This window comes from Falco rusticolus, chromosome 1 (assembly GCF_015220075.1).
Source record: "Falco rusticolus isolate bFalRus1 chromosome 1, bFalRus1.pri, whole genome shotgun sequence".
Lineage (NCBI taxonomy): Eukaryota > Metazoa > Chordata > Aves > Falconiformes > Falconidae > Falco > Falco rusticolus.
In genome coordinates, this window is record NC_051187.1 from 39,470,471 (window position 1) to 39,495,586 (window position 25,116).

The 25,116-nt window shown below is 41.2% G+C and overlaps 1 protein-coding gene across 2 annotated transcripts; it reads left to right on the top strand.

The window, feature by feature from the left end:
• The first annotated feature begins 1,839 nt into the window (after positions 1-1,839).
• On the top strand, positions 1,840-24,837 carry YPEL1 (yippee like 1). Of its 2 annotated transcripts, none has more exons than XM_037375536.1 (5): positions 1,840-2,222; positions 5,844-6,126; positions 17,771-17,814; positions 19,255-19,363; positions 20,346-24,837. In XM_037375536.1, exons 2-5 carry the CDS (start codon positions 6,010-6,012, stop codon positions 20,433-20,435), a joined length of 360 nt encoding a protein of 119 aa, XP_037231433.1. In that variant the 5' UTR covers positions 1,840-2,222; positions 5,844-6,009; the 3' UTR covers positions 20,436-24,837. The 2 variants fall into 2 exon arrangements, with proteins under 2 accessions (XP_037231433.1, XP_037231425.1); XM_037375528.1 differs by lacking the exon at positions 1,840-2,222 and adding an exon at positions 3,312-4,819.
• The last annotated feature ends 279 nt before the right edge of the window (positions 24,838-25,116 follow it).

Here is a 25,116-nt window from a genome sequence, read left to right on the forward strand (position 1 = left end):
AACTTTTAACAGGCTGGAACTGTTTTTCAAGAAGCATCTCAAGATTTACGTACTTTCTGCACTGCATCAAATTTAATGTAATTTCTCTGTTGTGCTGAACTATGCTATATCCTTGCCTCTTTCCCCATTCCAATTATTATCATGTTATAGGTCTTTGTCATACGTCTTATCTAACTCATCTGTAGGAACTGGATTAGGAAGCTTGATTTCATAGAATCCTAGAATCCTTTGGGTTGGAAAAAAAATCTAAGATTAGAGTCCAACTGTTAACCTAGCACTGCCAAGTCCACTTGGGAGCAACCTGAAGTGTAGCTAAGTAAGTCAAAAGGATTATCACCTTTCTCCTTTTTACAAGACTGCAGCTACCAGCACTGGAGCTAGAGATGATGGGAAAATTGCAAAAAAAATAAAAAATTACTGGAAATACTCTCACAGATGTTTGTTTCCTGCTGTTTCCCCAAAACATACTTCTTCTTTATTGTGCAAGCATGACTTTTTTTGGATAACTCTTCAAGAATGGCCATTAATTTGCCATTAGGAAGGAAGAAGCATATGACAGAAAATGTATAAATTATGTGAATTATATTAAAAAATGGATAGTAAGAATAAAATCAACTAGCATATGGTTTCTCAATTATAGCCACTAGCTGAATTGTAATGGATTCTATTTCTCTAATATTCTGTAAAGTTCCAAGGCCCCCTGGGGAAAAAAAACAACACATGATAAAGATTTGGGGAAAAAAAGATGTCAGTACTGACAAGAAAAGGAGGCAAAGATTTTATTGATGCTGCATTTATGTAGCATGACAAAAGAGCTCTGCCTCGGGGTACAAAGGATGAAGGACAGCTTCGTCAGTTTGTATCTTTATACTCTTTGCCTGTGGAAATGGAAAGACTACAGCCAAAATAATCTAGGGGCTTGCTTCTATTTACTTTTTTTCAGGAAAACATGATCATTGCCAACAGACCTTAGAAGCTTTGGAAACTACTTGTGAGTTGTATTTTGGTTTCCTTAATCTTCAAAGTTGTTCTTTTATACCTTAAAACCTGTATTTTTTTCTTTATAAGCAATGAAGCACTTCCCAAAACTCCCTTTCTGGAAACAACTGCTCTGACCAAACCTACTCATCTTCCAATCTCCAACTGGACTTTTTTTTATTATGGTTTTCCTACAGAACTCAATTACGGACCCATGTCATTTTCCAGGGTTTTACCTACCTTCAGCAGACACGTGGAAGATAAATGCTCTCTGGTGAGAAGAAAAAAGTCTGAAAACCTACATGGCTTATTCGAGTGTCTTCACATGAAAACAGCTCTGAAAACACCTCGGGATGAAACCGTAGCCGAGCTAGCTGCTTCGGCTGAGAATCTACCTTGTGTTTGTTCTATTACCCCCGTCCCGTACAGCTTGTCTCCTCAGCTCTCGGCTGGGCTGCTGCGGCCGGCCCCGCCGCACCTCAGCGGGGGCCAGGCAGGCGACGAACCCACGCGCGCGCCGGCTCCTCTTGCCACCTCGTACCGCCGCGCGCTGGAGGCGGGAGGGCTGGGACGGGGGGCGCTCGCCGCACGCGCCCGGGACCACGTGCCCGCCCGCCCCGCTGCGCGCGCCACGGCCTGCGGGGGCGGAGCGACGGGGGATGGGCGGAGCCAACCCGGCCGTTCGCCCCGCCCCCGAGTCGCCCCCTCCCATCCCACGTCTCCACAAAGCCGAGGGGCGGGGCGGAGCGCCGCGCGCCCCCAGTTCGCGCCGCCCCCCGCAGCGGTTGCCGCCGCTCCCTTCTCCCGCCCCCAGGGGGCGGGGCGGGCGCGAGGGCGCGCGCGCGCGCGCGGTGATTGGCTGCCGGCGGCGGTGGGAGCGGGTTTAACGGCCGCAGCAGCCCCGGGCCGGGGGAAAGCAAAACAAAGGCGGCGGCGGCGGCGGGAGCGCAGCGGCAGGATGCCCCGGCCGCCCCTCGGCCCGCAGGGCAGCACACGCGCGCCCAGCCCCCGCCTATGACCCCCGGCCACCGCCGAGAAGGCATCTTCCAGGCGAGGGAAGCCACGCCATCCCCCGCCCCCTCCTTTGTTTTTCGTTGAGGGCCCGGTGCTGAGCCCTCGCCGGCCATCGCCTGAGCGCCGGGGGTCCCGCCGCCCCGCCTGCCCGTGCCCCTGAGGGGAGGCGGCCCGGGGGCGCGCTGCTGCTCGGAGTCCAGGCTGGGGAGCGGAGCCGGCAGGGCGCAGCGGTGAGTACCGGGGCGTGCGGGAAGCCGGCCCCTCAGCCTTTGGCTGGGTTCTTCATTTTTTTGGCGGGGGGGGGGGGCGGGGGGTAGGGACGGCGGGGCGGCTGCGCAGCCCCGTGTGCCCCCCGCCCCGGCCGGGGTCCGCGGTTTCCTGTGCGCGCGGGGCGGGGGGCCGCCGAAGCAACTTTGCTGGCGGGAGGAGGGCTCGGGCGCTATTTATAGCGCCTGGAAATGACGGCAGCGCTGCCTGCCTGTAGCCGGCTCGTTACGGGGCGGGTGGGGATGGTTTACATAATTGAGGGGGGGCGAGGCTGAGCCTGGCGAGCCGGCGTGCGGTGGGCTCCTACCGCCCTGCGAGGGGCCCCGGGGTGGCACGGCCGTGCCCGGCGGGGGTCGCTGCCAGCGTGAGAGGGACGGCGGCGGCGTCACCCGCCGCGGCAGCTGTGCGCTCGGGCGGGGGAGAGGAAGGGCTCCGGCGGGCGCGGAGCGGCTGCTCCCTCCCGGCAGGGACGCCGGGGCTCCGCCGGTAACTCTCCTCGCGTCTTATTTCTCGGTGTCTGACGTGAAAATGGGGCTTCTGCGTCTCGATCTTTAACTTTGTGAGGGTTTTCCTGCTGGAGTAATCACGTTGCAGCTTTCCTGGGAGCGGGTGCGTAGGCTCTGGCCGGCTCTGTGGAGCCAGGCAAGGACTCTTAAGCTTCTGGTGTCGCCCCTTTTTTCCAAGCCCGGCAGGAGCGGCGGAGGGCGAGTTCCTTATACGCCTTATTTCTCTATACGCTCGTGTGCGGCTGCGAGCAGCGGCGTGAAGATCCCCCTGCAGACAGGGAAGCCCCCCCGCCCTGCCGCTGCGCGGCCGGCAGCTGCCCCGGCGGAGCGGGTCCCGCGGCCGCCCCCCCGCCACGCTTATCGGGGTGTTTGTTTACACATCCGGGAGCCGCGCGGGGCGGGGCCGCTCCCCACCCATTGGCCGTCGGGCGCCCCGCCCCGGTGACGTCACGAGTGCGGGCGGCGGGGCGGGCGCCGTAGCCGAGTGTCCCCCCCCTCCGCGGGCCGGGACGGTGTGCGCTGCCGACCCGCCGCGGGGCGCCTTGGGGGTCCCGGTCGGGGGGCGCTCGGTCCTCCCGGGGGTACCTCCTGGCCCGGGGCTGGTGGGGCAGATCCAGGTCACCCTGGCAGGGTCTGCACGGCCGCCCGCACGCCGGGCTTTGCTCTGAACCCTGCAGTGTCTGCCAGGTTGCTCAGAACTCCGGCACACCGGGCCGCCGTGTGCATGGCGGCGGCGCAGCCCGTGCTCTTGGCTGAGCATGTGGCGGGGTAGTTGCCTCAGGTCTGTGCGCCACTTTGCACAGCGTGAGGAACGGCAGCCATGGAACCTGCTGCTGCGCCTATCAGAGTGAAGCCAGGCTGGATGCATTCACCATTACTAGAGCAAGCTAAGAAATGGCTCGGGGTTTGAGGCTTGTCGTTAACGTCACAAAGCAACAAGTCCTGTCATTCTTAAGAGTGTATATAAAACACTTCGGGTTGCCCTCTTTTGGAAGAGAGCAATATCAAATACAGCTGTCAAAAGAATGACAGTCCTTTAATTTCGGTAGTTTCATTCAGTCCAATCAGTAATACTCAGTCCGAAAGAGTCCAGATGGCCTTTGGAAGTGTGAATTAAAAGAGCTGCTAGGAATACCTTGAAGAAGAATATTTTTCTGTTCAACTTGCTGAACAAACTTATACAAACATTGAAGTCGTGTTTCAGTTACGGATTGAAAGGGTCTAATCCAAAGTCAAAACGTGTTTGCTTGTGGTGCCTTTCATTCTGAAACCCTGGATTTTTGTTTCAGAGTTTCTGTAGACATAAATAGGATCTGTATCTTCTAACATTAAGAGTTGAAGCAGGGGAATTCAAAGGGAACCTCATGTTTAACTTCCAGGATTGTATTTCTTGTGTTGTCTTTGTCCTATAGTCCATTACCTCTGATAAATGTGGCTTCGTATCTAGCTGTTCTACAAAAGCAAGCTGTGTTCTCCAAACATTGTAATCATTCTTCCCTTTGCAATTATTATATACCTATTGTCCCAGATAATTTAATTATATTTGTTTAAATGACTGTATTAAGTTCTGCTCTTCCATACTAACTGGGTTAATATTTCAGACATTAATGTATCCTTTATCAGATTATTTCTTTTCAGTGACTTAAATCATTCTGATGTGTAGTACATGCTTTGGATGGCAACTTGTTCCCATTGTTGCTGTATTTTTTTGGATTGCATATGTTCTGGTACATGTCTTGTTTGTGGCTTATCTCTGCCTGTGCAATTCTTTGTGTAAAGAACTACTGAAGAACTTCCTGAGTCTGTTCTCCTGCTGCTATTATAAGCTTAAGATTAAAAAAAACAACAAACCCCTTTAAATCTTGCTGTGGTTGTCTCTTGTGCCAGGCCTGCTATACAGATCGTTTTCTCAAGATTTCTTTTGAAGCACAGTGACTGCTTCTTACGAACAATCTTTAATTTACGTGGCTTTCGTTATCTGCTCTATTTGTATTACTAGTATCCTACTGCTAGAAGAGTGGCTGACTGCTGCCCTGCACACAGTTTACAACTGTGTAAGTGTTTTACAAGTTCATTTTAATAGCTGGATCAAGATACTGTAAATTCTTTTTCTTTGCTCTCATTTCTGTTTGTGCTATTGACCTACTCTGTCACCTGATTGCACAGTCACTTATGTCATCAGCTGTGTTCATGTTTGGATCGCTAGTTAGTTTAATGCACATAGCGTGGTAATTGATGGCCTTTGACAAATCAGTAAGTGTTCTTATGAATATTTAGAACCTGTAATTTTCAGGCAAACTCTAAAAAAGCCTTGTTTTCCAGTGTAGCAGGAAGGCTTGTCCTTCTCTGTGCATTTGATGTCTGTTAAGGCACTCTGAGGATTACAAATGCAATTGGGTATTCTGTGTTGAATTTAGCTTTTATTTTCTGACTGTGATTTTTTGGTAGCATCCATTAAGGCTATTCATGCTGGGGTGAGGAGGTATCTAGCTTTGTTCAGAACACTAGACAAAACCGCCTTTGCCTAAAAGATACAATACTTCTGAGTTTGAAAAGAGGAGGAGACGTGGATCCCTGAGTAGGTGGCAGCATCTTTCTTGGTATTTCACTTAAAGCCAGATGTGATTTTGCTGAATGCCCAAGTGCAGTTCCTGTTGTATGTTTATTGTTGGACATAGCAAGTGTTGTCCAAGATGCTTTGTTACTTACTGTATTGGAACTGCCGAGCGGAACTTCAGAGACAGTTAACTTTCTCTAACCCCCTGCCTTTCTGCTGCAATTTTCTGCATGGATGTTTTAAGAGTATACCTGGTATATCGTAGCAAGCTTGTGTTTTGCGGAGAACTGTTTGAATTTCTCCATTAGAAGTGTGATGGAGTAGAGCCACTAATGGAACAGAACTGCTTGTTGCTGTGTTGATGGAACTTAAGTTGGGCAGCTTCATAGAAAGAAGGGGCCTGTAGTGCAGCCAGACGTTTGTTCCAAATAACACTTTGCTTTATGTCTAGAGTTGTTGAGTAACAAGTTTATTCTGGCCTTGCTGTAAGCTGTTAATTGTTCTGCTCTTTTCACCTACAGGTTGTGACTGTTTCTCTTCTGTCACTTGTGTGGAAAGTGCCACACACACTCCAGAACAACAACGGCTTTTGCTTGCATATTCCAGTGTTTCTTTTGTCAGCGAGTTCAGCAAAGTTGTAATTCTTCAAGTGCCAGCCCTGAGCTGAGTGAGGAGCCACCAGCAGAGATGGTAAAAATGACAAAATCAAAAACGTTCCAGGCTTACCTGCCAAACTGTCACCGAACCTACAGCTGTATCCACTGCAGAGCCCATCTAGCCAACCATGATGAATTGATCTCCAAGGCAAGTGGTTTGTTTAGAGACCTCATGAATTATTTCTTAACCAAAGAACAACAGTTATCACTGTATCGCTGCGCCCAGTAGATGAGGGATGCAAATTGATGCATACTTCAAAGTGTCTTCCTTGGGTTCACTCTTGGGTCATGTGTTGTGTACTGAGGACTGGGTATATTCTGGAAACTTTTCAATGTGACAAAGACTGATCTAATATGTTCCCCATACTAACGAGCTCTGTCGACTGTCAGGTAGGTACTACTTGTGAGCTGTCAAAAGTCTGCTAAGAAAAACTGTCAGAAGAAAACGTGGATCTCTGGGTGGGGAAATGATTCTTTATCTGGAATAACCATAACCAGATTATTTTTGACTATTTGAGTGAAAGTCACAAACCTGGCTGTTTCCAGAATGTTCCACTTCTGTTATGCAATCTGTAAACATGTTTACTTCTGCTGTATGCTGGTTCCTAAGGAATGTGATTAGCCAGAGATGTTCAGAATGGTTGGGCTGTCTAAACTTAAGGTTAGAGGATGGGTGGATCCCTGAAACAGGCTAGGCCTGTCCTCCTTGTTACTGGAAGAAACTAAGATTTGTGATGTGTGAAATACATAGGAAAACTTGAAGTTTGGGATAAATACTTGACAGTCTGGTTCATTCTGCTTCAAATAAGCTCCTGATGAATTTGCTCTTAATGGTGTCCTGCAGAAAATGCTTCAGTTGCTTTTCAAACCTCTTAATACAAATTGCTTGCTATAAAACTATTTTAAATTTATATTCATATATATAATTTATATTCAAATAAAAATTTTAGTGGCAAACCCTTTAGAACTAACTTTATCTGTTGCTCCTGCCTGTGTGATCAGCAGCACTAAGGTGATGCTGCTCTTGACTGCTGAAGAGATGGGGGGGTGGAGGCATTAAGAGTGCTGCTCCTTCTGAATTGATGTGTTTTTTGGGTAAGGAGAAAGTGTACCTGCTTGCTTATCCCTGAGGGGGTTATCAGGAAGTAATGGGGTTTTCCCATACAGTTTTTCTTGTGTTAATAATTCTTTTGATCTTTGTTCAGATATCAAAACAACTTTGAGTCAAATGGTAAAATTGGTGATGGTTCTTGGCAGTGTTGCTTATTGCATGCTTGCTTCTGCTCTGCCTGTAGCCTCTTCTGCTAAACAATTCTTTCCCTCAACTTAGCACGTGTATTGAGGCATGGAACTGCAAATGTGATGCATCAGATGTAAAACAGTGCACTAGCTACTTACATTAAACAATGTGAAGAAGTTCAAGAGGGAGGACTTGTTTCACTTGTGTTAACCTGATAAAAGTTCTTCACTTTCTCTATAGTGATCGATCTTATTTCATTGTAAGGTCAGGAGAACTGTTCAAATAGTAATACAAATGCATTTGAATTTCATCTGTTTCCAGGCTGATTTCAGAATTTGAGTATAAGGTGTCTTTTGAGCAATGCTGGAGTCAAATTGTAAGCAATTGTAGGTTCATTATTCACTACATGCTCTGGGCCAAAAACTAGTGGGAGGGGTTAATCTTCCCTGAACATCAGGTTGTAGGTGCCTACAGGAGGAATGAAACTCGGCTAGCTATGTCTCTTGAGATGTCTAAATTAATTGAGAAAATGCAATCCAAGCACACCTACTTAATAGGAAGGTCTTCATTTCATGGAATTAGAAATTTTTTTTTGCATGTCAACTAAACTGCCACAGTTGCCACATGAGCCAGCTGTTCTCCACAGTCTTGAGAGTTTTGGTCAGCAGAGTATTTTGAGCATGTTCTTAAGCAAACCATGTGTTCTTATTACAGCTTCACAAATAATTTCAAACATTAAAAAAAATCACATTTTTAATTCAAAGAATGTGGAGAACTTCAAAAAATCTTATATAGTAAATACAAATATTCTGTGTTGTTGGTGTTGGGAAGGGTGTTAGATACAGATTCTGCTTTACGTTTGGCTATCATAATTTTCAGTGAAGACTTTTACAAAAGTTGCTGTACTTGCTCATTGACCATATGCTTTTTTGGCAGCTGATCCGTATTCTGTCAATTTAAGATTATTTGACCGTATTTTATTGTCTAAATCTGTGTAATAATGAGAATCACATTTAAATGTGAGGTGTATCTTTTTTTGTATGTTTGTAAAATAAAAAGAACATTTCTCATCTATTGTACTTGTATTTGGAACATAGCTTTTAAAACCCCACCTGCCTTAAGCCTAACTTGTATATATTCCAATATTGGAGAAGTTCTAATGGAAATATCTAGCTACTGCTTTGCAGTTACACTTGGATCATTAAAAATAAGTAGCGCTGTCCTGGGGGTGGCAGGGGAAGTAGTGGGAGGAAATAAGACTTTATTTCTGTTACCTGAGAACACAGGTTAACCTGGAAAATAAAACCCAAATAAATATCCTAGACAATGTGTGTAGGCATACCTTAGAACTGTAAAAGGACTAACAGATGAGGATACCTCATTTTTTTTATATGAATCTTTTTTCTTTTTTTTTTTCTGAAGGTCTCCTAAAGTGTTTTCATTGATGCACATTATGTGCTATGAACTTAGGTTCATGAGAGATTTTTTTATTTATACTAACAGTATCTAGAATCTTAGTTACTATAACTACCCAGCTGCAGAAAAAAAAAATACTTAAAATAACTTGAAGCGTGTAGCAAGTTGATTCTATACAATCTAAAGTTAACTGAGAACAGTGCTGTTCCTGTGCTGTTCTGGATTTATTGATGGAGCAGAGAACTGGACAGTTCAACCTGATTTTTTTTTCCACCCCCCTGTGTTACTTCGAGGGCTTAGTTAAAAGCTAAAGCTCTGTGTAACACTTACTAAATACAATTTTCGGTTACAGATTGTCTCATTCTTTCCAAGTGCTTACTGTACAGTCTCATTCCAGAACCCTCGTGCCACAAATAGTCTTCAGCAGATATTTATAAGGCAAACAGTATCTGATACCTAGCTGTTAACTGCTTCGTTTGGGTGTCACCCCCCTGCCCCCGCATTTCTTGTGTGCATGGTGACTTGCTTTGTGTGGTTAGGGAAAAACCAAAATACATGGAACACTTAATTTAAAGCAGCTACAACTAGCTTTCTAATGTGCTCTGAAGTATAAGCATTTGTTATACCTGACACTTAATAATTCTGACTTCAAGGTGGGAAGACAAAGCTACGCTCTGAAATGAGTAGTGGTTTTCTTAAATGTTGGTCTGTCATGGAGAAGCAAAGAGCACGGCCTATTTCTGCCAGTCATCCCTTTGATTCTGGTCCTGAATATCAGACTTCAGTACAGATTTACAGCTCTGCTTTTGAGCACTGTTGATTCCAATTGTCTGACAAGGATGGCAGTATACACTGATCACCTTTTCATTTTATTTCTCTTCTGCTTGAGCAGTAGGATCTCTTTTTTGCCTTAGAATTAATCATGAAGCTGGGTTGGTGTTTGTTTGGTTTTTTTGGTTTTTTTTTTCCTCTTGTGCCCTTGCTGGTGCTCAAGTGGCAACCAAGAGTCTTGGCAACAGCTTAGAAATAAGAATGCAGACTAAAAAAACTGTACAAATGTGTTACGTGCACAAGTGAAATTATTGTTAGGTTTAGTTTTCTCTGCAGCTATGAAAGGACTCAACATGTTGCCTGGTGTTGAAGTCAACTTGATGGTTAGTGACTAGGGCATGCGCTTCTAGTTATTTTCACCCTAAAACCCTGTGTTCTGTCTGTCTAGGGGGGAACCTGGGGAAGGAGGAGGAATGGGAAGAAGGCTGGTTGAGAACAGGAGTCCCAAACCAGGAGGCCATCAGCAGTGGAGGTGTTGACAAACTGTACAGCTGAACATGTGCACGCATGTATGAGCAGCTGCTATAATTCATAACTCCAGTCATCTTTGGGAAAACACTGATTTGAAGGATACTTGAAAGAAGTAACAAACAAAAGAAGTAGATGACTTAACTGAAATAAGCATAATTTTGAGGTGGTGTTAGGTGCGTCTTAGACGCTACTGATTTGCATTGTTGGCAAGTCTGCAAGTGCTGGATTTTCTATTTCTTTGGTGAGGGCTTCAAAGTGAATGTTAAACTTTTTTTGTTGTTGTTTTTCACAATTACTATTAGAGGGAGTTCACCAGTCTTTGCTACACTGGGGGATGTTCAGAGGACAGGAGAAAAAGCTGCAGCATTTTTGTTTCTTTAAAGAAGCAAATGGATTTTTTTAGAATTGTATCCTTCTACGACTACAGGCATGGCAGAGAAGTAACCAGTATCAGCAAGCGACCACAGGCCTTAATAATGAGTAAGGCAAAAGGTGATGCTATAGGAGACACTTGTTGGGTTTAAAATGCTCAAAGAGCACGTAAAAAGCAACCAAACGGTATGTGTTAATATAAAAAAATCCCAACAATTTAAAAAATTGACCTAATTAAGTTTTGAGGGAAGACTTCTACCAGACTTTGAAGTCCAGGTGAGGTTGCCACTTGCAGGGCCTGTGCAGAATGTTCAGTGCGTGCTGCTCTTGAAATGATGCTAAAGTAAGTTTTGTGAAAGGCTTAACTGGAAGAGCTGATTTTTTTGTAAATGGTAGAGAACGTGCAGTGATTACGAGCAGGATTAAATTTATAGGAGGCAAATCCTGCTTGAAGGGCGTTAAGTTCCACAGCACTTGAGAATGGCTTAGTCTCATTAAGTTCCAATAATTGTTTAGAACTTCAAGCATGGTCCAACAAATTACAAAAAAATACAAATACCTAATAGAAATCTTGGTACCTAGTGGATGTATTGCAGAGGAGAAGACTTTGTTACTCAAGGTTGACCTGCTTGAAAGACTGTTGAATTGTTTTACAATGTGCGTTAATGCTGGGGATGGAAGATAATCTGGATTCCTTTGTATAGATGCCAGTGTAAATACTGTCACTTTCTTTTGTTTCATTCATTGCAAAGCATATCTGACCAGAGAGGGGAAGAGTCATATGAAGTCACAGACAGGACTAGATGTGTCAATGTTTTCAAGAACAAGTTCTGCATAAAGGTATATATACGTCAGCATCATTGACTTTGCTGGGAAATCCTTGCACCTTATGGGCAAAAGAACAATCTTGGTGGTTAAATTCAGTTCCACACGGCATCAGTCTGTCTGCTGTTATATTATTGATGAGAAGGAAAAGTCTTCAGCTTAAATAGATGCCAAAAAATGTTTAGCCTTGTTTAGCAATCGCTGTTTTGGGCCTCCACTGTTTAACTGTGAGTTCAAGAGGAATTGTTTTAAGGGTTTATTGCCTTTAAGTAAATACGCTGTTCTTAGCTTGATTCGAGTTGGTAATCCCCCTTTGCTTATGATACAAGGAGTACTTGGAAAGATAGCTGGGCCTGTTGTATGCTCAAAGGCCATTTTTGTTCCCTGCTGAAAAAGTTAAGAATGGGCCTAATTTCATAATTATTTTGGTGGTAAATTTCTTTTCTAAGAGGTTTCTAGTATTTTGGGTTCAGGTGGTTTTTTTCCTCTCAGGGGAAGAATGTAGTTTTTGGAAGAATAGCAATCTTTGTAAGACATCCAAGAATAGATTGGAAGACTTAAAGGAGCTGGGAAGTGTGCAAGGGAAGTGTTCTACTCTACAGGTGTTTTGACATCATTATTTCTAAAGTACGTTCTAGATGCCATGTGTAACTCGGGTAACTTGTTCTGCCTGACGGTGTCTTCACTTTGGGCAATACCATTTTCCAAACTGCAGGCATGCAGGTTTTGGGGTGGAATTTTTTAAGGTTATTCTCTACATATTGAACTTTATAACTTGCTTTATTAAAATCAGTAAATAATTTAATGAAAATGCACTTTAAAAATAATAATCTAAATACCTCTCATGGAGTCATCTAGAACTTGCCTAGGAAGCAGCTGGGCAGTATTATCTCTGGTTGTCTGCAGTATCGAGAATTTTGGATCTGAGAGAAATCTCAAACGGAACAAATGGGTTTTTCCCCTGATAAATTTTTTAAGCTTTAGCTTATGTTGAATTCAGTTTTCTGAATTTACTTTGCAAATCTTGAAGACAAGCCATCCTTACAGCCTCTGCTGTATCCTGCTAAGAAGATAATTGCAGACATCAGGGCACTGTTACATGTTTCTGGTTTACCTTAATACTGTTTTCTGACTTACTTGGTAGTATTTCTTTGAATTGCACGTTTGTTGAGAATATTAATTTAGGTTGATTTATCTTAGCTTGTAAAGTGAACTCTAGCAAATGAAAGGAGACTCAAGAAAATGAAACTAAAAAACACTTCTGGACTACTTCCAATTCCATTGTTTAAATTTTTTTTCCCATGTTATGAATAACTTGCTGTGCTTAAGGAAGTTACTGTTAATGCCATTCTGACTTGCTTATGATAATGCCAGCCATACCTTTAATACATGCTAAGATGGCAGTTTCTCTGGATGTTTTCTGTGGAGCATGATCTCCAGCCATGCAATCTAATTCCGTCTGTGGGGAATAATTAATTACATAACCTTTTTAGTAGCTTCCCTTCCCCCACCCATGCCCTTAGGTATGCCTTGGGGCAGTAAATACAAGTTTTGCTTAACTGATACTTCCTTTTCTCCTGGGTAAAACAGCTAATCCTGGTGTTAAGAGGTAATGATGGGTTTAATTTAGAAGCATAGATCGTATCAAATTCTGCAGGCATGTACTACTGTATGAGTGAAAAGTTGATCAAGTTTCTTTACTACAAAATGTATTGATGACAGGGCTCTGTCAGATGACTTGAAAAGATCACAATACCAAACTGTTCTTGCAGTTGACCTTAGTATAGTTCCTGAAACAAGAAGTTATAGATCTTTTAGATCTTCCTGTAGGAATGGATGGCTAGTCAGAGATGTGGATTTTGTGGGGAAAAAGTTAACTCGTAAACCAATGCAGTGTTAGTAATAGAGGACCATGGAAAATGAGACTGAAAGCAGGCTTTGTTTTAACTGCGAATATTAGTTGAACTGATAAATTGCCCAGCTGCTAAGTAAAAAATCCTGGTTGATGTGAGTCATTATTGATGACAGTTGGTCACACCACTATCTTCTAATTCTTCTCTACTGGGTGAGACACATATTTAAGACCCAGTTTTAATAGAATGTTGTGGTTTAGTTATGATTCATGTATGGTGCTAGCAACCTTGGAAGTGCTGAACAAATCATGCAAAGTAAAAGTTTGTGTTTGCATAGGTGATGTTTATTCTGTAGAAGAGCAACTTCTCTGGAGACTGGTTTGAACAGTTATGCCTGTTAGTCCTTGACACTGCCATTTAAAATGTTTTCTTCTCTTTAATTTCCTTTGAGGAGTTGACACACAAGGCGTTTAAACTGTCAGTCTCTTAAAATTCATATCAGTATAACTGAATCATACAGTGTAGAGTGTGAGAAACTGTGTGCTGGTAAAAACAAATGTTTTTTTAGTATTTTTTTTCCTGGTTATGCAAAATACTCTTTATAGCTGAGTTGCAAGCTTAGCAAGCAGTTCAAGTGCTGAAAGGAGTTGTCCTGTTTCCATTTCTAGTAATAGGATGCATCAGGAAGTAAAGCTCTGATAACAAACCTTTCTTATACTTGTTAGTAGATAGAGCCCTTCATGTTACTCAATATTGTGTGGTCCAGAGGATGCATATGTGACAGGTCTATACCTTTTTGTGTTTGAATAGCGGGGTTTTTTTTTGAAAAAAAGAAAAAAATAATGATCTCCTGAGCTATTCATGTGAATAAGAAACTGTGACTGCCAAGCTCTGACAAGTTAGGAAATTAATAAGAAAAATTAAGTCACAGGAATTTAAAAATTGGTATCTTGTGCTTTTACTTCAGTCAATGTACAAGAGTTCTGCATGGATGGATTGCAGACCATTGATGACACACTGATGTTGAGGTTGGACACTGATCTTAAAGGAAAGTCCTGAGTTGCCTAGCCCCAGGTTCTGTATTCCCTAGTGCAGTAACACAAGTTGCTACAGGCTGCTGTCAAGTTATCTGTGAGTGATGTAGACATGGAGGAACTCACTCCTCACAGCTGGGCAAAGGAACAATTCTTCCATGGCATGTAAAAACATAATATTTAGCCTCTAAACGTGTGTGTAGATAAGAAGGATAGTATCAAATGAATCAGCCAAACTCTGCTAACGGGAAGCTAGAGAAGGTGGGAATGGAGGAGCTTTTTGCGTGAGATGTTTGTGAACAGTCTTTCCAGAACAGGAAAAGGTTCTGTTTTGTGTTGCTTCTCTCTCCACTCTACCCTAATAATCCCCCAAATCAGAAGGTAATGAAGATGGCCATTTCTGAGGGGAGAAAAACCCAGGAGAGTACAGCATATTGAGGACAAAAAAGCGAGAAAAGAAAAATAATCTTTAAAAATGCATCAGGAAGAAAGAACATCTGAAGCAGTACTTACCAACCTAAGGTTTGTGTTTCATTTGGCTAGAATTTTTTTTCAGCTTATGAAACAAGAGAAAGGGAAGAGCTGCTTTTTCTGCTATTCCTGGCATTCTGTTACAGCCCTCTGCTTAATTTTGAGAAATGCGGGGTCAAAGGAGAGCTTTTATTAGGTGATATTAAGTCAAGACTAAACATAAACTTGGCAGAAATAATTGCCATAATGTAGTTCAAAAGGTCTCCTGACTGTTGCTTTGTTCTGGAGTCTTTTTCTTTCCCAGATAGCTGGGGAACTTCAAGTGTGGCTTACAAGTAATTTAAAAAGGGATGGTGTAGGACCAGACAAACACCACCACTACCACCACCACCATTAATTTGTATGTGATTGGCTTGTGAATTACATGTAAATAGAGAAATTAGCACATAATTAATAGGAGAGAGTATTTCTTGGTGCAGCTTGAAAAAGGATTTGTAAATTCTAATTCACAGCATGCAGTTTTTAAAGCAAGAAGAAATGACTGCAATTTCAAGAATATTTACGGTAGCTTAATCAAAAATAAGGGTCACTGTGGCTTTGAAGTTTCTTGTTCTGAATTTCAGGTACATGGAACCTAAATGTTCTAGTTTAAGTTTACTTTTTAACGAATAAGAAGACCTTTGAAGTATTTACTTTGCTTTTTCTTAAATTTTCGGGCTTGCACAACTGTAGTTGTCTCTAAATCCATGTGCAGTTGACTCAAGCTAGTTACTCATTTGTTAACGGGCAGTTTTTGAGAGTATGTACGTGAATAGTTGTTGTTTCCATCTGCAGTAAGCATTGTCTGCTTCATTACTGGTTGTGAGACAGTGGCCCCAAGTTAGGGAACACTGCTTATTCTATAGGAGCTCAGGCTGTAGGCTCTGTGCTGTTCTGCTGTGATGCATGTTTTAAGTGTTTCAGGAGAACCGAACTAGTGGTGAGGGGTCTTTGTTTCTTTTGAAGGAAGGTGTAAGGATTACTTTCTGGCAGAGCTGTTCAGACTGTACCAAGCTGAGTCTCTCCTTTCAGCATCAATCCTGCCTGAAGTTTTAGCTTTCACTGTACTGCACAGCCTATCTTCTTCGCCTTGCCTTGCGAAAAATAAGACTTGCGGTGCTGGCTAATGGAGAGAGCACCTTTTCTTTTGTCTTTGCTATAGATAGAATCATTTAGGTTGGAAAAGACCTTTTAAGATCATAGAGTCCAACTGTAAACCTAACACTGCCAAGTCCACCACAAAACCGTGTCCCTAAGCGCCACATCTTTTAAAGACCTCCAGGGATGGGGACTCAACCACTTCCCTGGGCAGCCTGTTCTAGCACTTGACAACCCTTTTGGTAAAGAAATTTTTCCAAATATCCAACCTAAACCTCCCTTGGTGCAATTTGAGGCTGTTTCCTCTCATCCTGTCACTCGTTAATTGCGAGAAGAGACCAGCCCCCACCTCACTACAACCTCCTGTCAGGTAGTTGTAGAGAGCAGTAATATGTTCTGTCCATAAAAAGCTCCATTTAATAATTCTTTTAAATGTTTGCTAAAATAATACTATAATATTAACTCTATGGACTGTTAAGTAGACCTTCTCATCTTAAAGTGAGATGTTATGACTAGCTAAGGGCTGTGTGTAACTCTACTGCCACCATTGCTACTTAAGAGTAGTCTAGAGTCACGGATTTCTTTTAACATTCTCTGTTGTGGTATATAATCTGGTTAATGTTGATTAAAAAGTGTTCATTTATATACATTTCCCCTTTTTTTTTTCCTGCAAACTGTTCTGAGAAAGTAATTAAGATGCAGCAGTTATTGGTGTTATGTTGCTAACCATTAGACTAGCAAAATACCTATTTTGGTGTCAAGTGACTTCTGATTATAATAACTAGATACATGTCAGAAGAAGAATCCATTGCAGAAAGGTTCTGCCAGTGGTTCTATCCCTAATGTTACTGAAACTGTTCAAAAATAATCAGTGTGAGATTTTCTTTCCAAAAAACTTGCATGTTTATCTAATGTAGGTTTCAGAAAAGGTGGTCTTTGATCTTCAATACTAGAATTGCAAGGATTCTTAAAAAATTTTGTACTTTTTCTTCAGCATGGATAAAATTGTTAATTTTCTTTGAAAGTAGGTTAGAGAAAGGAAATTCTTGAAAAAAAAAAAAGAAATTAAGACAGTTTAGGATTTTTTTTAAAAAACAGAATTCAGTATGGAAGAGAGGAAAAAAGAAAACCATTTCAGCGTGATCCTGTTTGGATGGGAAATGGCTGTGTCTGAAGTATCAAGTAGTTCAGTACAGAAGGAACCAATCAACAGATGAAAGCAGTGATGTCTCTTATATGTATATTTGAATGTTTTACCTGCGGCTGGATCTGGTCTGTTTACATGTTTTGCAAGGATGCTTGTAGCTCAGGGCTGGCGGGTCACAGGTCCAGCCTTTGTGTCTTCATCCCCTTTTGCAGAAGAGCTGCTGGTTTGGTTGGGTGCGGGAGGAGCAAACAGACATGTCGTTTGGAGGTACTGAAACTGCTCTGCAAGCCAAACCATCCCCCAGGGAGCATGGCTGATCAGGGGCTTCGCTGCAAAACTGCTCCTGCTCTGAACTAAACCATTAATCTAGATCCAGCCAAGAAAGTCTAGCAGTTATCTTTTGTCTGTTATCAGGAATACAAGAGGTTGGAAAGCGTATGGCTGTGCTTGGGCATTTGATGATCATAGTTGTTTTATTAAAGGAAAGCCGAGCTTATAAACTAATCAGGTGCATCTCCTGAATACTGTGTTCTGGTTTTATGCTTGGTCCAGGCTTTCACTGGTCTTGCATCAAATGGTGCAATGAAATTGAAATAAATCGTCTTTTGCGTGCAGCAGAAGAGAACAGAGGAGATGGAAATGATTCCCTTTGAGTTAAAAGCAGATTATTTTAATTAGCATGAAGGATGTCTAGGAAAATGAGAATTGATATCTTGCAGAAGGGTAGGAATAAAGTATGTCTCATTTGCATTACAGATGTTTGTTTTGAACAATAATACTTAACAACTTAAAACCATTGCTAAAAATCTAATGTGGGTGAAGACTTTGTGGACCAGGCTTTCCTATAAAGAATTGGTATAAAGTAATTACTCTGAAATAGTTTATATTTGTATTATGTTTATATGTTTACACACCCTTCTGGAACTATTTTTTTTGGTTTTGTGTTTTTTTAACAAGTGTGTTTTTGTTTTTTGTTTTTTGTTTTTTTTATGCAGTCCTTCCAGGGAAGCCAGGGACGAGCCTACCTCTTTAATTCTGTGTAAGTGTTATTACAGTTATGCATACTACCTACAGAGTATGAACTTTTTCGGTGTGCTTCATAAGTGGAAAACAGTAGGAATCCATGTAGCTGCACTTTGCCCTCTTCTTTTTAAGGTTGGCTTTACTTACCAGTGATAGTTATTAACGAGCTACTGAGCTGATTCAAAGTATCCCTTAGCACAGGGGATTTTTAAGTAGTTCTGCTAATAGCTGCAAGTTTAGGGAAGGGTATTAATGTGAAATTCCTTTTGTGTATGTAATGGTAACGATCTTGAGTAAGAGTTGCCATTTTGAGATATTCCAGAAGCCAAAATATATTGCGTGACTGTTTGCTTTAGACAACTCTGCTGTAGTCAGTCTCAAGAAGAATTTTCCAGTGTGATTGTTAGATACATGTACAGGTTAATGTTTCAGTACACTTGGTACATCTTAAATGACCTTGAATGTTGTGAATGTGCTAGAGGCAAAAGGTCACAGTGATTTTATCAGGCCTAATATTTGCAGTTTTAAGCATGTCTTAGTCATGATATAAGGCTCTTTGAATTTGCTAATAGATGTATTTTAAGTTTCTAATGTGCAGGACTGCATTTTTGTCTTTAGTTTTCAGCAGTTTATTGTTGTTGCAGCATTTTGGAAAAAGAGATGCAGTTAAGTGCCTTAGTCTATTTCAGACCAGGATAATGGAACTGTAACTGCAAAGGATTTGATTGCAGATCCTTGAAATTCATTTTATGTGTAGTCGTTCAGTGGTGACTTGGGACTTCTAGTATAATTGTAGTAGTAAGAATCTGGTAATACAACAGCAAAAATGGTAAATTTTTGCTCTTGTATAACCGTCTAAAAACTTGGTTTAGTCTTGCCTCATGTTTTCTGCATAGACCCTTATTCATGAAAAAATGAATTTGATGCAGTACTTCATGGGATGTTTTGTTTTGATATTGCTCTCTGTTCATCATGGCTTAGTCTGCTGATCTGGAGCAAAGAAATATTTATGAGGCTTTTTCCTTGCTGCTGTTATGCAGTTGGTTCTAAATTCAGCTGTTGGTGCTGTTTGGCTGGTGCAGACTTCCATTACAGAGGTCTTAAATTGTTTTTGAAGAAAAGCCTGAAACTGTAGAGGTGTCCAGTTACTGCTCAGTGTTCTGTTCTCTGAAGTTAAACTATTTAAAGTTAAACCAGTCGTTGTTGTTGGGAGTAAGTGGGCATCACCAACAGTTTGCTGTTCAGACTAGCCACTTGAAAAACAGAAAATGCAACCCCCTTTTTTCTTCCTCTCCTTCAGCTCACTGTAACAGAGGAAGTTACTTTTACAGCGTTGAGTGAGTTAGGCACTTTTTTTGAAGTATTTGTTGTCCTCTGGAGAAAAGGTGGGTGCAAGTAAAAAAAAAAAACAACAATCTTGTGCAGTTAATGTAAATTCTCCTTTTTTTTTTTTCAGGGTAAATGTGGGCTGTGGTCCAGCAGAGGAGAGAGTTCTTCTAACAGGTTTACATGCTGTAGCAGATATCTATTGTGAAAATTGTAAAACCACTCTTGGATGGAAATATGTAAGCAATATACTGAAGTCTTCCATTAATGTTTGTATGTTAAAGCACAGATAATTTGAGTGGGCCATTGAGTGGCCCCTAAACTGATAGTTTAGGGAGTTACCTCCAGTGCTTTCTATATATATCAGACTGTAATACAGTTTTGCTTCATTACATCTGCTGGAATGCTGTAGTAGGTAATAACTTCATCCTGGACTGCAAAACAAGCATGAGCTATAGCTGCTATTACAGCTATTAATACTTCTGTAATATCCTTTTGCAAGATTACTGACCACATACACTAAGCTGGATGGAAGAAATCATCAAAGTGGGTCTTTAATTTCTTGGGTTGCAAAGGTTGGTTCATATAGCAAAAGTGTGAATTACGATAAATGGTACTGAGCACATTTACACTGCTTACAACTAATGGGAACTTGATTTTGTTGTTTGAAAAGTTATCTGTGCAGTTACCTGTAACACTTGAAGCTGTGTTGCAAGTTTGATCTTTTGAAAATGTTAGAATTCTGGGTATTGCATGTAGGATTTTCATTGATTCAGTGTAACTGCAGATCTTCTAAAAAGAAATTGTCCGAATGCATTTCCTCTGATGATGAATGCAGAGGAAAGCTTTTGAAAAGGTTCCTGTTCCCTCTTTTCATTGCTTCTGCGAATGAGGAAACTGAACGCACATGATGTGCCATTTCCTAACCCTCACTTAAAAAAAGCATTAGAATTCCCTACGCAGTGAGAGAGCATGGAAAGTTCTAAAGCAAGATCTCTTGTGTGGTGAATCTGCTGATTCTGCTTATGCGAAGTTTACTCCTATTTCCTTTTCAACCCTCTTCCAATCCTCTCCTCCCTCCCTCCCACCCCTGATTCCTTGTGACCAATACGGGATGTTAAATGGGATGTCTCCTGGTTTGTATTTTTAATGCAAGTTTGATGATTAAGATACTTAAATTTCCCCAGCTTAATTCAGTGTCTTGATTTTTCTTCTTTCCAGGAACATGCATTTGAGAGCAGTCAGAAATACAAAGAAGGAAAATTTATCATTGAACTTGCCCACATGATAAAAGACAATGGCTGGGAGTGAATCATAACCTTCTTCCTTCTGTTTGGACAATATTCTGTGGAACATGCTTTACAAAGACTAATGCAAAGTAAAGGAAGAGCTTGGCTAGAGTGGCCCTGAGAATATCACTGAATTCTGAAACCTCACAAATGAGTAGTGTAGTGTAAGTGGCTATTTCAGGCCATGTTTGCCTTTTCTCCTTGTGTAAGTTCCCTCTTTTTGTACGTGTATTATTGTGTGAACAGTTGTTTTGGAATATTTTGGATGAACTTTTTCTAAAAACTCTCAAACTAGAGGAACAGTTCACTAATTGAGAACGGATTTTACTGGTTAGCATCTCTCTCTGACCTATGCCTTTAATGCTACCTTCTGCTGTGCATGCTTCTTGCCTAAACACCTACACTCCAGTCCTGTAGAAGTTCTATATCTGAGCAGTCCGAAAGAATGTATGGGATGGGGTGCTTTTTTATATGTAGCAATTTCTGATGTGTTTGGCAGTGAAGAGGATGCAGTATTGTAGTTATTAATTTCTTTCTTAAATTTGAGTGTACCACAACCTTTGTACATCTTGTAGGTGAATTGGTTAAAGGTACAGTGCTCACTTTAAAAAATAGTTCAGTTGCACTGACTGAAGTTAGCAGGTCTCAAGTTGTTAGGAAAGGTTATGCTAGAGGTTTGATATCTCAATGAAATACCTTAGAAGGATTTTAAATCAACAATGCTATAGAATAATTCCTTTAAGACAAACATATTCCCTAAGGAGTTTGCTGGATAAGAAATTTATAAAACTGTAGCTTGCAAGATTAAAAAGGCAGAAAAATATATGCATCTTCTATTTTGGAAAAAAAATAAATTAGTCAGTGTATTTAAAAAAAAAAAAAGTTTTGGTACTGTACCTTTGCCAGTAACAGGGACTTGTGCATCAGTGAAGTTTTATGGCTGGTTCCATGTAACTGTATAGTCCTAATGCACTGGACAAAGAGGTTGATATCAAGGAAACTTGTTGAAGTATTCTGCTTCTTCTACATTTGAACAAAGTTATTTATTTTTGTGAGAAACGGCCAGAGCCTATGACATGAAAATTAATATAGTACCTGTAGAAAAAGGAGGGGTAATAAGAGGGCAGGGAAGTTTGACTCAGTTTTTCGTAAAACTAAATAAGATAGTTTTGAAAACTTGGGGGTGGGGGAGAGGGTTTCTTGGTTTGCTGGCTAAATCATCCCCAGATACCTTTTTATAATAAAAAACTATATGCAACTCGCCTTCTCTTTTGTTCTGGCACTGTTTCTTAAATGGAATGAGTTAATGAGAGAAACTTCTCGAAAGTGTATGCACAATATTAGCTGTTGGTATCTGTGCATGCAAATTCTGAGCAACTGTGAAAGAAACACTCTACGTAAATTTGCTAACTTTATTTTCAAATTAAACCGTCTCTGAAGACTTTTTATATTTTAATCCTTTTAATGCTTGAGGACAAAATGTTTGGAAAAAAACCTTTAACACTACATAAGTACTAAAACTGAAAGATACGGAAGCCTTGCAATACAATGTGATTTTCTCTCAATAACAATTCTAATATGGCACCTGCAAAATTAGCCATAGGTGCTGTTGCTGCTGTTACGTTTTTGGGAATCTCTGATAGGCTTTCTGAACTCTGCTGCACTTTAGAAATTTTGTCATACATGAGAAATTATGCCAATGGGTAGGGGCAATACAAATCTTTAAAATCAGCTTTCCAGTGTCTTTGTGGAGAGGAAGAGCGAGAAGAGTTTGCCGATGTGTACATTCTCTGATGCAGGCTGGCTAAACTGCATTCAAGATGTCGTAGTGATCTATACCTATGAATTAAAAATGTAAGAATTTGAGAAGTAGTTAAAGCTGTTGGGTTTCAGTCCAAAGACCTGAGGTGGTACAGTTGTGTCCGACCTGGCTTACACATTACTACTTCATGTTCATATCATCAGGCTTCAAAGTCTCCTTTTTAGCAATGTTGTTGATGCAAGATGGGCTTCGGTGCTGCCTGTCACTTGATTATTTTTTTTTTTTTGACCTGGAATTCCTGGGATTTTGTTCTCCTCCATTGTAATCTGTGTTGCCAACAAAGGCAGCACTAAAACTTCTGTCAACAAAAATTTTGTGTTGGCTGCAAAGTCCAGTTGCAATGTTGATACTTCTGAACACGTGTATGTGAAGTTTGTGTATCTTTGGGCTTTTCTTATTTCCTGGCTACGGACTTGCTGAAGCAGTACACTGGACTGAAGACAAAAGTAATGGCTGCTTTTTGGTAGAGAGTTGAAATTAAAGAAAATATGTAAAGTATTAAAGATTTTTCTCTCTAAAATTGGGGGTTTGGTTATCTCTTGCTAGTAAGTTAATGCTGTCTGTAACACAGTCTGATTCTTATTTAGAAAGTCAACCTCTTTCTTCAGTGCATTGTTTATATTTCAAACTGGACATTTTCACCAAAACCTTAATTAACTTTGATGCCAAAGGTTGGGACTTCATCAGGTGCTTAGTGCATAGAGCTTCAGACCGCTGGCATAAAGAGTTAATGACCTATATGTGATGTTTATGGCTTTTAAGAGAACCAAACACAGCAATATTCTTTTGGGTCTTTTAAGAGTGGACGCTTAGAAGGAGTAAAGAGTAGAACTAGTGCAGAATTGCTATTTCATGCTGCCATGTAACAATTCTTGAGGCTTGTTCTATTGAGGGAATATGTGAATTTTCTTCCTGCGTTGCTTGGCGGCATCAATGATTTATTTTCTCCCCTTGTAAAGATGTAGAGAGTTCTTGTTATTGGTTTTGGTGAAAGTAGAATCCAGATAGCAATGGCTGCTGGCTAATGTGAAGAGGTCAGTCTGGTCACTGAACCTTCCAGCAGTCATTTGAAAGAAAAATAAACTTACTTGAAAAAAAATTTTACTAAAGCATTTTCCCTCTAACCAATTTTTGTAATATATTAAAGATTATATTTAAAGTTTGTATGTGTTTGCTCTGGGCAAGTTTACTTCCCCTCCAACTTGAGCACTTTTGTTACTTGTACTGGTTATTTTTATTGTTGGTCTTAACATTTATTTTGTATTTTGTTTTTTATAAACTGTAACAAAAAGCTTTTGTGAACCTTTGTTTCTTGCTGGCTCTTTCTTGGACCAAATGAACTGACTATGAGCTGGCTTAGAAGAAATGTTCATTGGGATGCATAGGAATTTGCTAGCAAAAATGTACATGTATTGAAAGTTGGTTTTTTTTTTTTCCTCTGAACCTCTAAAGCCACGCCTGTCCTAAAGTAATTAATCATAATTTGATGTGATTTTAGTAATCTGACCACACATTCTCTGTCTAGGTCCAAAATAATGCCTGTAACAGTTGTGTTCCAGGACTGAGTCTGCCTCCAAACACTAAGAGTTATTCTTCGGCTGGTCACTCTAGGTACCTTTTTGATTAATAAAAGGCAAAGCTGCCATCTATAAAAGTTCTGTTCAGTTGCAAACTCGCTGTGAAATAAGCTGCAGAATTTGGTGAGGGATTGCTGACACATCAACCTAACCACTCTTGTGTATGCTTTTAGCAGTCTAGTAATCTCAGTTTCATCTGCCGGTAAAAATGGCCAGAATATGAATTTTCCTCATTCATTGTAAGCTGTACAACGATGGACTGTATTAACAAAGTGTGTTACCGTTCCATCCTAATTTCCCACTAGGAAGGCCTGGTAATAACGGCCGACCCGGGCAGCATGCCTTGTGTGCTTGCAGGCGTTCACAGTCTGTGGGAGCAGAGGGGGAAATACAGTTGAGGAAATAGATTTGAATTCAGATCTGGCCTCTGAGGTTCTGACCAAGAGTTGTCACTGCACCCGTAATCAGGTGGTCGTCCGTCGTTTCTTACTGGTGTATCAAGCTAGTGCAAGAGACCGAGAATGCCGTGTGCCGTTCCTGGTGGACTTACGCTTCCCTCTGAGTCGTGCCTGTAGAGCTTTTTCTGCATGCTCATCTCAGCAGTCAGATTGCAACGGCAGTGACCTGCAGTCTCACAGACCAAATTTCAGACATCTCCATTCTTGGATAATGGCGATGGGTGGAAGAAGCTGGCAAATTATTGTTGAACTTTTTGGACACTTTATTGTACTTCATTGAGACTCATGTTAAGCCAACCTGCGGCATAAACACCTACTGCAAAAGGAACAGACACTTTAGAGGTTTCTTTTAAAAGGACTGTTACAGATGTTTGAAGGTGTGAAGCATGAGTCGTAAATGGCAGTTGTGCCTCATTGTTTCTTAAACTCTTTACAATGCTTTCTTTTACAGGTGACATGGCTGTGTTGCTGTTTTGTCCTAGCAATACTGTACATCATTTGTTGTTTCACTATATTGTATCTACTTGAGGTATCACAATAAAAGCTTTCAATTGTTTTGTTGAGTTTCTCCTTGGTTTTGTGCTGTCTTTTCTTGCTAATTAAATTCCCGTTCTTTATTCTCTGATAAGGCTAGAGAGAAAAGCCAGTGCTGTTAGTTTCTCTTAAGAACCTCTAAATGTGGGTTGAATCTGTTTTTTAAGTGGTTTTAAGACTGCCACTAAACATTTGGGGGTTTCCTTTCACTAAGCTTTCCAAAATACAGAAAGTTGTGTTGCTGCTTTCAGAGCTTTTGCCTGTTTTGAGGCAATCATAGGAACCTCTGCAAAGTGCTTTCAAAGAGTCAGT

Excerpts from the sequence above, each read along its gene's own strand:
- YPEL1 (XM_037375536.1), top strand. The coding sequence starts at position 6,010 with ATGGTAAAAATGACAAAATCAAAAACGTTCCAGGCTTACCTGCCAAAC. Across the intron at positions 17,815-19,254 it reads GCCTACCTCTTTAATTCTGT|GGTAAATGTGGGCTGTGGTC; the intron begins GTAAGTGTTATT and ends TTTTTTTTTCAG. Across the intron at positions 19,364-20,345 it reads CCACTCTTGGATGGAAATAT|GAACATGCATTTGAGAGCAG; the intron begins GTAAGCAATATA and ends TCTTCTTTCCAG.